Source organism: Medicago truncatula, chromosome 5, assembly GCF_003473485.1.
Source record: "Medicago truncatula cultivar Jemalong A17 chromosome 5, MtrunA17r5.0-ANR, whole genome shotgun sequence".
Taxonomy (NCBI): Eukaryota; Viridiplantae; Streptophyta; class Magnoliopsida; order Fabales; family Fabaceae; genus Medicago; species Medicago truncatula.
In genome coordinates this window covers 18,652,192-18,664,832 of record NC_053046.1, presented here as the reverse complement: position 1 = coordinate 18,664,832, position 12,641 = coordinate 18,652,192, and the positions used below count along the sequence as shown (strand labels likewise).

The 12,641-nt window shown below is 33.2% G+C and overlaps 1 protein-coding gene across 5 annotated transcripts; it reads left to right on the top strand.

Moving 5' to 3' along the window:
* Positions 1 to 466: 466 nt before the first annotated feature.
* LOC11414771 (protein UXT homolog) lies at positions 467 to 6,728 on the top strand. Of its 5 annotated transcripts, none has more exons than XM_003613871.4 (8): positions 467 to 576; positions 877 to 1,018; positions 1,418 to 1,521; positions 1,771 to 1,800; positions 2,041 to 2,142; positions 2,608 to 2,715; positions 5,594 to 5,648; positions 6,426 to 6,728. In XM_003613871.4, exons 3-8 carry the CDS (start codon positions 1,430 to 1,432, stop codon positions 6,492 to 6,494), a joined length of 456 nt encoding a protein of 151 aa, XP_003613919.2. In that variant the 5' UTR covers positions 467 to 576; positions 877 to 1,018; positions 1,418 to 1,429; the 3' UTR covers positions 6,495 to 6,728. The 5 variants fall into 5 exon arrangements, with proteins under 5 accessions (XP_003613919.2, XP_024640989.1, XP_024640991.1 ...); XM_024785221.2 differs by having other exon boundaries at positions 467 to 694; XM_024785223.2 differs by lacking the exon at positions 877 to 1,018 and having other exon boundaries at positions 467 to 694.
* Positions 6,729 to 12,641: the final 5,913 nt, after the last annotated feature.

The window sequence follows — 12,641 nt, the reverse complement described above, 5'->3', positions numbered from 1 at the left end:
TTAACCCTAAAATTTATGATTTTATTTCCACTTCATTAATCTTCAAGGTCTAATCTATATGTGATCAGTGGCGGAACTGGGGTTGGCAAGGGGGAGCCACCGCCACCCCATCCTAAAAAAAAAAAGGTTTAAATGCATTTTTGGTCCTCTATGTTTGCCGTTGTAGCAATTTTGACCCTCTAACAAAAACAATGCAATTTTGACCCCCGAATTTTCCCAACTATGCTGAGAAGCCGCCACGTGTCCCAAAAAAGGGGTCAAAATCGTAACTTTTTGATAAAGATAAAGGGCCAAAAGAGCATATTTCCCTAAACATGGCAAAATTAAGGGGTCAAAATTGAATTTTTTTTTGTTAGGGGGCCAAAATTGCTGCAAACATAGGCCAGAAGGAAAAAAAAAAAAGTTATATACTGGAAATGACAAAAATACCCTTCGTAATAATAATATTTCCATTTTAGTCTCATTTCCCCTTCACGTTTCTCTTTCATCTGAGAACCAAGTGAGAAGTGAGAACAGAGAAAGTGAAACGGAATCCTTTTCTTCTCCCAAGCATAGCAAATCGATCCACCACCGCCGGTGAGCCGCGAGACCACTCTCCTCTTTCTCCATCCATCACCGCCGCGATTACTCTCCTTCTTCTTCTTCAATTTAGAGAGCTTTCTTCCTTCATCTCTCTCCACAAACCCTAATTATTGTAATTTCCTTCAATTATGATTCTGATTTGATGATTACATGTTATTTAGTTGATTTCCAACCCTAATTGTTGTTAATTGTTAAACCTGTTGTTCTTTGCCTCTTTGGTGTTTGGTCGTAACCTTGTTTACTGTCCTTTGTTAATTGATAAATTAACAACTTTAAAGTACATTTATGCAACAGAAAAGTTAAGCTGAAGATTCAAAGAATAGATTCTATTTTCAAAAGGAAGGCTGTTGATATTGAAAGAGATGAAGTTGTAATTTCTTCATCCGATATTGTTCTTTGGCGGCCACCCCAAACTTTTTTGTCTTGCTCCGCCACTGTATGTGATACCACTGTTAAAGGCTATTTTTGTGATTTACTTTTAAGTATATTTAAAGCATCAATTATAACTCATAAGAGTCCATTTCTGCATACCTAAATATTTTATGTGTTCACTTTGAATGGGTGAGAACTTAAACCTATAAACTCACACACACCACAAACCATTGCATCAACCAAGCCGTGGTAGTTGAATCAGCTGCAGCAGCAGCTACCAAGTCTCGTTCCCGATACATGGTTGATAAAATACCCAAACGACCATAAGCTGCAATAAATACCCTTTTAACAATCATGTGCCATTTGGGTAATATATGTTGCCCACTACTGGTAATATATACATGAACTTACCACATATGTATACATATACTAATCATTCCTGATTGGCTTATACTTTTGCTAGGACTCTTAACATATGGACAATTTACGTCAGCAAAAAATTCAAAAGTATGAAGAATTTGTTGATAAACGCTTGAAACCTGATCTTCTTCATGTTACCGCTCAGAGGTATAGTGTTTACTTTGTAGATTTTATTCTTGGTTGTTGTTTATAATGTGAAATGCCGTAAATGAATGTTGTTCTTCCTCTATTGTAAGTCTTTCTAGTAAAGCTGTTTCTACATTGAACTTCCGAGGTCTTGAATAATGAACTTGCAAAATGGACTTCATAAAGCTGTTTCTACATTGAATGGTTGCTTTGTTTATTTCAAGGGTTTCAGAGCCACGTTTACTTATTTTTCTCATTTCTTCATTGCAGGGACAAGGTCTTTGAACAACAGAAAATTTTGTATCCTTTTTCACTTTTATGCATACTATTAGGTAGAATTAGTATCAAAATCATAATGACATGCTTTTTAACACAGTAAAATTTGTATCATCCATTTCCCTTAAAATCCACAGTAGCACATGTAAATTATACTTGTAGGCTGAGTTTGGAGACTAGCACAAATTGAGTTAGTACAAATTCAATGATGCATTAAGTGAAGTACTATTGTTCCGTCTGAATACACTTGACTTGTTCACTCAGTGCTGATTTGCGAAGTAACATTGAAAACATAGAGAAGAATAGTGTTACCAGTCTGAGAACTATGGTCAATCTTGGCTCTGAGGTGTACATGCAAGCAGAAGTGTAAGTCATCAAACATTTCAGCTTTCGTCATACTTCACTTGCTTTTTAGCTGCCTGATTTGAGAATTAGTAGCGTTAATTCTTTCTTTTAATTTCACCTTTTCTCGATCTTTTTATGAATTCTGCAAGACACATTTGTATTTTATCACCAACCTACAGGATCAACTTATTTTCTTTCATTTATGGCATATGTTCTTTATAGATCAGTCATCACCATATTATAAACAATAAGACTTGTTCTATGTTGCCGAACTTGTGTCTAGACTCTAGACACCTCTCTCCGCCGATCCAGGGTGCAACTAATGTTTGGAAGTTTAACCCGAGAACCTTTGGCGAACTACCTAATCACTCATCAGCACAGCCAGTGCTTTTTATTTGTGCCCGTACAATTAAATCTCTTTTTTGTCTTCAGCCCATGGAAATGCACATTTTTTCATATTTTATGTATTTGATTGAAACTTTACAGGCCCAGTACACAACACATATTTGTGGATATAGGCATGGGATTCCATGTGGAGTTTACTTGGTCTGAAGCTTTAAACTTCATAGAGAAAAGGGAAGAAAAGATCGCCAGGTATAATTTTTTAGTTTTACATATATAGCCTTATTGAAGCTGTAAAAGTTAATCTAGCACAAGGGAGTGTTTGGGATTTCTTAGATGTGAAATATTGCTTACCGACTCTAGTCTGTTAAAATACATCATAAATACAGTGAACTAACTAAAAAACTAATTAACTCCAGTCTAACTTCCATAGCAGAAAAATACAGTAATTCTCATGCACCTCTGACAAGCTCAAGGTGGGTGAGAAGCTAAAGCAAGGTCAAACACACTGAGCTTGTCCATAAAAGTTGAAATCTGGGTGGAGAAAAAGCATTGGTGAGCATATCAGCCCACTGTTCCTAAGCAGGAACATTAACTACAGAGAGCTACTTCTTAAGCACTTTCTCTTGAACAATGAAATTCGGTTCCATATGCTAGCTGGGCATGCAAAACCGGATTATGAACCAAGATAATGACACTCTGATTGTCACAAAACACTGGGACTAGAGAAGGGAGCTGGAATGTTTGTATCCAATGAATGTCTGTAGTAACATGAGCTAGACTTCTATAGTCTACCTCCATGCTAGCACGTGCCACAACTGATTGTTTACGGGACCCTTAAGATCGAGCTCAATGCAAAGGCAGCTCATGATGTGTATCTGGTCTATGTTGTCAATAGAGGTCTGTAGCGCCACGATATCAGCGTAGTGAATGGTGTCTATTCCCGCATGTGGCAGAGTGTTGCAAAATGGAGTAGCGTTCGTTACAACCGCCTTCTTTTTAAGAATCGGATACGTTCACCTTTGGAGCGGCACCACGCAGGCGTGAAAAAGAGAAATGGAGTAAAAGCCCAAAATAGCCTAAAACTTAGGCTTGTTACAGAGCTACTTACGGGTTTTCGTCCCAAAAAATCCCAAAATCACCAAATATAGCCTGCGGTGCGACGAACCACTGTCCCTAGGTCCCATACCGTAAAGAATATGAGAATATTCAGTCATAGAAGTGAAAACGCAGAGTCACTAACCAGAAGTGGAGACAGTGACACTGCACTTGTGTGCTGTGGCTGGGTTACATATTAGGGTTACCTATCAAATAATCTAATGGGCATGTTTTTTAGTTTGAGAGCTACTTTTACCCCCCAACTGTTTTTTTAAAAACCTCACCCATTCGGATTTACCAATCTGGACAGGAAAAAACCCTTATTTATCACGACCGGATGGGTTAATCCAGAAAAATCGTTTTTCCCCATCCGGATGGGTAAATCTATGAAGCCTGGATACTTCAAAAGTGGAGATAACTGTGTCTTATCTTGCACGTGCAGAAGTGAATGGCATGACTATATTTGTATTTTTCCTTCCTATTTATCTGTCTTCCCTTCCATAATATGATTTGGAATTGTTTGGGATGAAAGCTGTTAATTGATAATGTGCAGCAGAGGTTAGTTAAATCATAGGTGAGTTATATCATCTCACGAGTTCGAAAATAAGTAGATAGTTTTGAGAGCTTGGCTAAAAAATTACAAAAATGTGGGTTTAGGAATTTGGGGCAATGATTTTGAAATGTAACGAGTAATCAAATCATTGAGCTCACTGATTGACAATTCATATTATCAATACGACAACATATTAAAAATAATATATTAATGCTTAAATGTAGCTTTGGCCCCTATTTTCAATTCCACGGTTTTGGTCCCCACATTTTAAAAATGTCCAATATTTTCTCAACCTATGCATTTGGAGTTGGTTTTCTATAATGGGACAAGTCTTATGTGCCAAAATGAATCGATGACATCAAAATGAATCATTATGTGAAAATCCACCTAGATAGTGTAATGTCATCAACTGAGTTGCTACAAAAGCAGCCAATTTGTCTTATTATCAAAATCTTGCCCCAAAATGCCCAAGTTGGAGAAAAAAATCTGACAATTTAGAAATTGGGGGACCAAAATAGTGGAATTAGAAATATGAAGACCAATATTGTGAGTCATTAAAATTAGGGGTACCAAAAGTGCATTTAAACCGTATAGGCTATAAGCCATATATTTATATCACAACATTGATACCTATTTCAACTATGTGGGGTTGCTATATGCTTCAATCTACACTATAAAGTCTCATCATGTATTTTTATTGAGTTTAAAGACACACCATTTACCTCCAACTTTCTCTTACATGTTTGGCTGTGCCTATAGTTTATCTTGTTCCCTCCAAGTTCAACCAATGGACTGTCCATCCAGTCTACTGTCCTTACCAGTACTTTTACAAGTCTTTTCTATACATGCCCAAACCACTTAAGATAATGTTGTATTATCTTTTATATGGGGCTGGTCCAATTTTATTTTCAATGTCCGTATTTCTACCTGCCTTGTCCGTCGTAACATTGTCATATGTTCAATGCAAAGTTTACTTAAGAGTCACGTAGGGGCCTCTGTTCTCTGTGTTTCTGCAAAGACCAACAAGCACCCATACCCACTTTATTTTCGATTAGAGTGGCTGATCTTTCCAGATACTGTGGAGGTGTCTGCAACTTTGCAACTCTTTTTCTAGAAGGCTTCTCATCTGTTTTGCTCACTTCTTTTGTTTCGCAACCGTGACGTTCTACTTCTTGCTTTTGTTCTCTGTTGTTTTCGCCACTCCTTTTCTACTCTACTTTAGGATTTACGGCTAGTTATATACTTGCAATATCAACCACTCCACTAGTCTGCTTTAGCAGTTTTAGCGTCAGGCCGCGCTGCTATCCAGGATTAACAACATGACTGTCGGTAACTCTTATGCCTGTCTCTGGACAAATTTGTCTTTGGCCTTCAATTATCATCTCTTAAAATGATTGATTAATTTAGTTTTCACAATTTTCATTTTATTGTTGCAAATATTGTTTAGTCTCGTACTTAAGAATCACTTGTATATTGCAGGCAGATAGAGGAGTACACCAAACTAATTGCTTCAATCAAAGCCCAAATTAAACTGGTACTTTCACTTCGTTTTCTTCATTTAATTGACTCCCTGATATCTACTGCTTGTAACTGTACTCCCTGATATGGGCCAAGCCTGCCCCACTGGATCCTAGCTGACATGGATCAGGATTCAGGGTCGAAGTATCCTTGAAGCATTAGGGGGTTACTTTTCATTCCGACATTTCTAAAACTATATGCTTTCAGAAGACCAATTTCAAAAAACATAATTTGTCTGAAATTGTACTTCTAGACGGCATAAGTCTTGTGGATATTAGAATGCAAACAATGTTATCAGATAGATAGCCTGAATAAGATGTTTTTATTAAATATCTAAGAAACCGTTTTCAAATCCAGTAACACAAGTGCAATGACCAAAATATGATCAGAAGCCACCATTATTTGATTTTCAATTTAATTTTTTTTTCTCACACTGGTTTTAGTTATTTGTCCAATTTCACAAGTTGTACAATCATCGCTCATTATTAAACTCGATTAATAGGCTACCATTGTCTTTTCTTTAATGAGAGAATCCATTCCCAAACCCACACCACTTTATGAGCTTTTCATCTGTACCAATGTGGCATTTTCAAACCCACCAAGTCTACCCACAGCCACAATGATGATTCTACTTCTAGAAATATCAAGGAAAATGTTGGAAATGTTAAGATGATTCTGGACAAACCCGGAATTGATTTTTCCCTGAAGACATTTGAAGAAAACTGTAATCTATTTCTATTCAAATAATAATAATTGTACAGTTTTGAGAACTTTCACAATTGTCTAAATGCAGGTTTGTGAAGGCATTAGAGAATTACTTGATCTTCCAGCTGAGAAACCCTTACCAGAACGGAGATTTTGATATTTACAGAGTACTCACCGAATTGCTTATGTTAGAATTTGTCACAACAATTATGAAGAAGAAATGCAATCATGTGAAAAAACTTTTAACCTTTATGAAATATTGCATCTCTTCTTTTAGTCATAGTTCACTTTCTAATTAAATTTTGTGCAGGGTTGTAAAGTATTTTGATGACCAACCGTGAATAGAAACATTAACAAAACACCCAAGTCCTTATTTATATGATTTTCTATAGTAGAGTTTTCAATTGAAATTTCTGCTAATCTGTTTATTCATCTATAAAAAAAGATGTCAATGATTTTTTTTATCAACAAATACCCGGTTTGACAAGTAGAGGCGGCCGGGTGAATTTTATTCCACCCCTAATCTGTGTTGGGTTTTCTGCCTCTTTTCATGTATATAAAAAAAATTATAATAATTAACACAATGAAATTATAATTATTAGACTATAAATAATATAAACGAATGAATACATGTACATAAAAAAATTGTGATTTTTGTTCATCGGAATGGATTCAGGGGTGTGGGACGAGGGAGTGGATTCTCTCCGGTGAGAAAAACCAAGTTAAGAGTATAACGGAGATATCCCATTCTTTGGGATGGTTATAATTGGCTACGACTTTAAATATCGGTCATATCATCTTTGTTCGACGATCAGCTGGGTTCATGTGAAAACTTGCATTGGGGTTTAGGTAACTTATTTGTTTGAGGATTAGAGTTAAAAGATTAAAAGTTTCGAATTCTGACAAGGTAGAAAATGCTAACATAATAATTAGTCAGTTAACATTTCTCATTAAAAAATGACAGGGGATGATTAATGTTCATGGTTTGGTCCTACGACATGCATTTTATATGTTGTTTTATAATTAATTTTTAGAAAGGAAATAACTTTTTATGATAATGTTTTTTTTTTTTTTGAAAGAATGATAATGTTATTATTATATAAAGGTTAATTGTATAAAATATATATTATTGCAGTCTTATTCAATTTGAAGAATTAATTTTTACAATTACATGTAAAGAATATCTGATTTATTCATAAAAATAAGTTGTTTTGGCATGCAATATGTTCTTGATGTGATGCTCTCAATTTTAAATGTATTGATGAAAAACAATAAGAATAAAAGATACCATTTCATCAAAAAGATACCAAGTAGCAAGTGAATCTAATATACAGTAGAAATGTAGAATCAAATCCAAAGTTACCACAAGATTCCAGCAAGAAGTCCCAACCCACACTAGCTTGCTAGTTCCTACTTCCCATCACATGATTCTGGTAACGTAAATTATGGAAGAGCTTTGGTGCATTCATTGAATTATCCCGTCATTTTTTTTTGCTTTTGCACCGGTTTCCAACCTACCAACGGTTGATAATTAATACGGCTCGTACGTAGAGGCATGCGCTGTCCAAGCATTATTCCCATGAGAATCCAGTCATTATGCTTCAACACAAAATTATAAGTTGTAATTTAATTTCAAAGGAAAAGTATTGTGGGATGGGATGGAATTGATGGGACTTATTGTATATATAATGCAATGCAAATTTCTACAATAAACACAGAAGATACAGCAAATAAAGAAACGTCATGTCTTAGCTTGTCTCATTGGTTCAGTATTCAGTTGATGCCATCATGATTGGTGATTGATCAAAAGGTTGTTGCTTCTTTTAAGTGTTGTTGTGCTGTTTTGATGTGATCAATTGAATTTCATCATGAGGTTATAAAACAAAGTCGTATAAAAACAAAATCAACTCTACCTATATACATAACATATATGACATTTACTAAGTCATGTTTGGTATTGTTGGATGGAAATCACGATATTAATTTTTTAAGATTTATTATTAGAATCATATTAATTTGTATCCTAAGAATGCATGATAAAGATTTCAAAAATATAAATTTTGCATTAAAAAAAAAACAATTTCTATAACTCTTTTTACGCAATTTCTATCAAGATATTATTATATATAATTTCTTAATATATGTTTTTAAAGCACATGTTAGAATATATTATTATTAACAATATTACAATTAGAAGATATTTAATATTTTTTTATAGATTTCTCCGTATAATTGTCTACTATTAAAAGTGGACACACTAATTTATAGATTCAAATATTAATTTGTTTTATTATAATAGACTTCCTTCTTCCTTTTTCAAATATTGTAAAAGTGATTCAAGTTAAGATGTATTTTTTTATAATTCAACTCATTTTTATGAGTGTATTTTAACAAAAATCTATTTTAAAGAACTAATTCTATCAAAAGCAATCCTCTTCTCAACTAAGAGTGTGAATAGCTTAGATCGAGTTAGACTTTGCAAGGTCTAAGTCTAGTTTGTCAAAAAATTTAAATCCTAAATTTGGCTTTCTGAAAATCAGATATGACTTACTAGTCTGTTTAAAAGTCTATTTCATATGAACATTTGTTAATAAATAATGCAATCTAAGCTTAAATAGATTAGTGAACTAATAGATCAATGATATTAAACTTTTTTGATATTTAACACGAAGTTTTAGAGAATTTTACTATATAATATATCATATTTCAATTCTTATTTATAATAATACATTTAAATATGTGAAAAATCAATGTATACTAATAAGCTTGAATCACCGTAAAGGTTAACAAATTTATAAGGTAATTCAAAGTAGAATATATAATATAAATAAATGAGGGTTAATTAAGTTTTTAGTCCCTATATATATTCACAGTTTTGTTTTTAGTCCCTACAAAATAAAATCACACTTTTTAGTCCCTGTGACATTTTCCTTAAGCATTTTATGGACAAAAATGTTGATGGAAATTTTTGACAGGGACTTAAAATGCTGATGGAAAAATTTTATAGGGACTAAAAAGTGTGATTTTATTTTGTAGTGATTAAAAACAAAATTCTGAATATTTATAGGAACCATTTACTTAATTAACCAAATAAATAATATTATTCGTATATATCTAAGTATGTTGACTTAATACGTTCAAGAGGCTTTTTTAATAGTATTTGTGGTCTGACTTTTTAATCTAAATAAGCTTTTAAAAAAGTTTACATCTTTTTTGATTAAAAAAAAAAATCTGGTCTGACCTGGTCTGTCGTAGGTTAAGTCGTAGCCTCCTATAGGCCAATCATCCCTACTTGGTGCCCAACCAATCACATGTTTAGTAGAGATCTCTTATACTATAAAAAATATGTCTTGTTAACTAGTTCCCTTCTGACACTCGTTAAGGATTTAAAAATGGAAATAATTTATAAATTTTATAAAAAAAAAAATATTTACTTTTTAAATTTTCAATCTGTTAAATGCATATAAAATTTTTTATTTAAATTTCTTTAACAAATACTCCAAAAATACTTGTTAGTATTTCTTTAAGAAAAATTGAGAGAACAATATGGACTAAATTAAAATTACATGAAAAACATTATTTAAATCAATGTGGCAATGGTACAACAAAGGGGACCTAAACCTAAAGCGTGTGTGTTGTACTTGCTTACTGTATAGATAGGTAATCGAATAGATAGCATAGCTGGTTCCTAGTAGAGGCCAAAGCAGTGTCAGTGACAGAAACAAACCATATTCATTTATTTATCAACTCTTTCTGTCCCTTCCCTTAGCTATGGACGTGTAGTACTGAAAAAGTATCTGACCAATATCTAAAAGTATGAGAGAGATTCAATACAAACATTGATATGAGTGTTGCCAACTTCAATAAAATATCAAAATGAAATAAATATTTTGTTCTAATTTTTGAAATATATTTCATATTTTCATTATTGTTACTTTCTTTATATTATTTTAGTTTTTGTGTCAAAAATGACATACTTTGTACGTATAGCTAAGCATCCATTTGATTTTATTTTATCCCTAAATCTAAACCCCTTTTCAAATTATTAGATGCATTTATTATTATTTTTCCTAAACATACCCCTAATTAATACTATTAATTTAATTTGAAATATGAAAAGTCAAATTTAATACACATACAAACAAACAAATGATACTTTAATAATATTAACACACAAAATAGACACATTAATTACACAAATAATTTTTCTTAAGAAATGTGAAAAAAAAAAAAGCGATTACATACAGAGACGGAGGGAGTATAAATGAAATGTTAACGAGTGTTTACATAAAGACTTTAAATAATAAGTTTTATATTAAAATATGTCTATTTAATGTATTAGAATTTGAAGTGTTTGATTTTTTAAAAAAGATAATTTCTAAATTTTTAAATTATTAAACAAAACTCTAATATCTCAAGTTTTGAATAAAGAAGTAGTTTAAACTTAAGAGAAATGATATTTGTACAACCATTTTTGTACAACTTTTGTACAACCTTCTCTTTCATACTCACATTATCTTCTTATTCTCTCTCTTCCTTTCTCTCTCTCTCTCTCTATATGTATTGTTTTTGACCAATAAAAAGAGAACACAACAAGGTTGTCCCAAAAGTTGTACCAAAAGAGTTGTTCAAATATTACTACTCTAAACTTAAACAAGTAGCCTTCATAATCCTCCATTGTGTATTACTAGATTATCACATAGGTACGAATCTCAACTATATTATCTAAATCAACGGTATGAGATTGTTTAAAATTGACAAGAAATCCCAATCATACATTGTGTAAAGTAAGCAAGCAATCACTCTAATATGAAAATACTCTACTCATTTATGAAATTGATCATTCTCTTATATCAGCGGCAGTTAACTACCGTTTAATATTTTTCAACAACAGTTAATTGTTGCTGACATTTTTAAGATTGGTTCAATCAATTTTTAAGTCAATTCATCAGTTATTAAAAGTGTCAGCGGACATCTAACAACTGTTGAAAAATGCCAAGCGGTTGTTAACTGATGCATCTGATACAAGAGAATAAGCAATTTCATGAGTTTGAAGAGTAATTTTCCTCAATAATTATAATAGAGTGAACCATCAAATTCGTCCCTGAATTTTCACTTGTCGGCCAACTTCGTCCCTTAATTATGCGAAATATCAACTTAGTCCCTGAATTTGTCAGACGTCCATCAAAAAGGTCCCTCCGTCCAAGTGCTCTGTTAGCCTTGCTGATCTGTCACCTTGCATGCTGTGTTGTCTTGTACACGTGGCAAGAAGGAAGCCACGTGTTAAGGGACTAATTTGATTGAATTGGAAAATGTTGAGTTTTCACTTTTCAGTTTATTTTTTTCTGCTTTTCCCATTTTACCCCTGCATTACCCATACCTCCTTCTTCACATTTCAGAACATCAAAAACGTCTTTGACCCTTCTTCTTCTCGCTAAAACTTCCTCCATTTTCACCCCTCCAAAATCATCATCATCTCCGGCGATTCTACCATTTTTGAAGTTTGTGTGTTCGGCTGTGATTAAAGGTAATGCCTTTCCTGTTGTTTATCAAGTTTTTGTGTTTGTATTCACCCTGTTTTTGTCCATTTTTGTGTGTTTTCGTTTTAAGTTTGGATCATGTTCTTTATTTTGTTTTTGTGATCGTTGATGCTTGCCTTGTTCTTTGTTTGTGTTTGTTGCGTTTTTGAGACAATTGTTTTGATTATTCGTTTTAGGGTTTTGGAAGTGAGGCTCAAGAAAGTCAGCCACAAGAATAATGTTGTGTCTGGGAATGTAGAAACTGCAGGAAATGTTGTTGCAAATGCTAGACAGGTATGACTCTTAATTTTTAAGGATCATTTTGGCAATTAGTAATATTAATTGAAGGACTCATATGATTGATTATATTATGATTTTAGGGAGTAATTTGATTGAATTTTCAATTTCAGGTTTCTTCACCAAGGAGGTATAGCCTTAGAGGACCAGTTCTTTCAGTTGATAAGCCTAAGCAAACACCAATGAGGGTCCTGCACCAGCTCATCCAACTCCTTCTGGCATAATTAGGGTTCCATATCCAACCTATGTTCCATTCGGTTCGACTCAACCTACTGAATTCATGGAGTTTATACCAACTACCGGATTTCCAAAGAAGTGATGCTTCCTGGAGTTTAATAGATGTTTTGAATTTGTAATATTTAGGCTTATTTGAATTATGCCACATAGTTGGGTTTCTTTTTGCTTAAATTTCCGTATAAGACTTATGACTTGTTAATGCCCCATAGTTGGGTTGCTTTTGCCTATGTAATTTCTCAAACTTATGACTT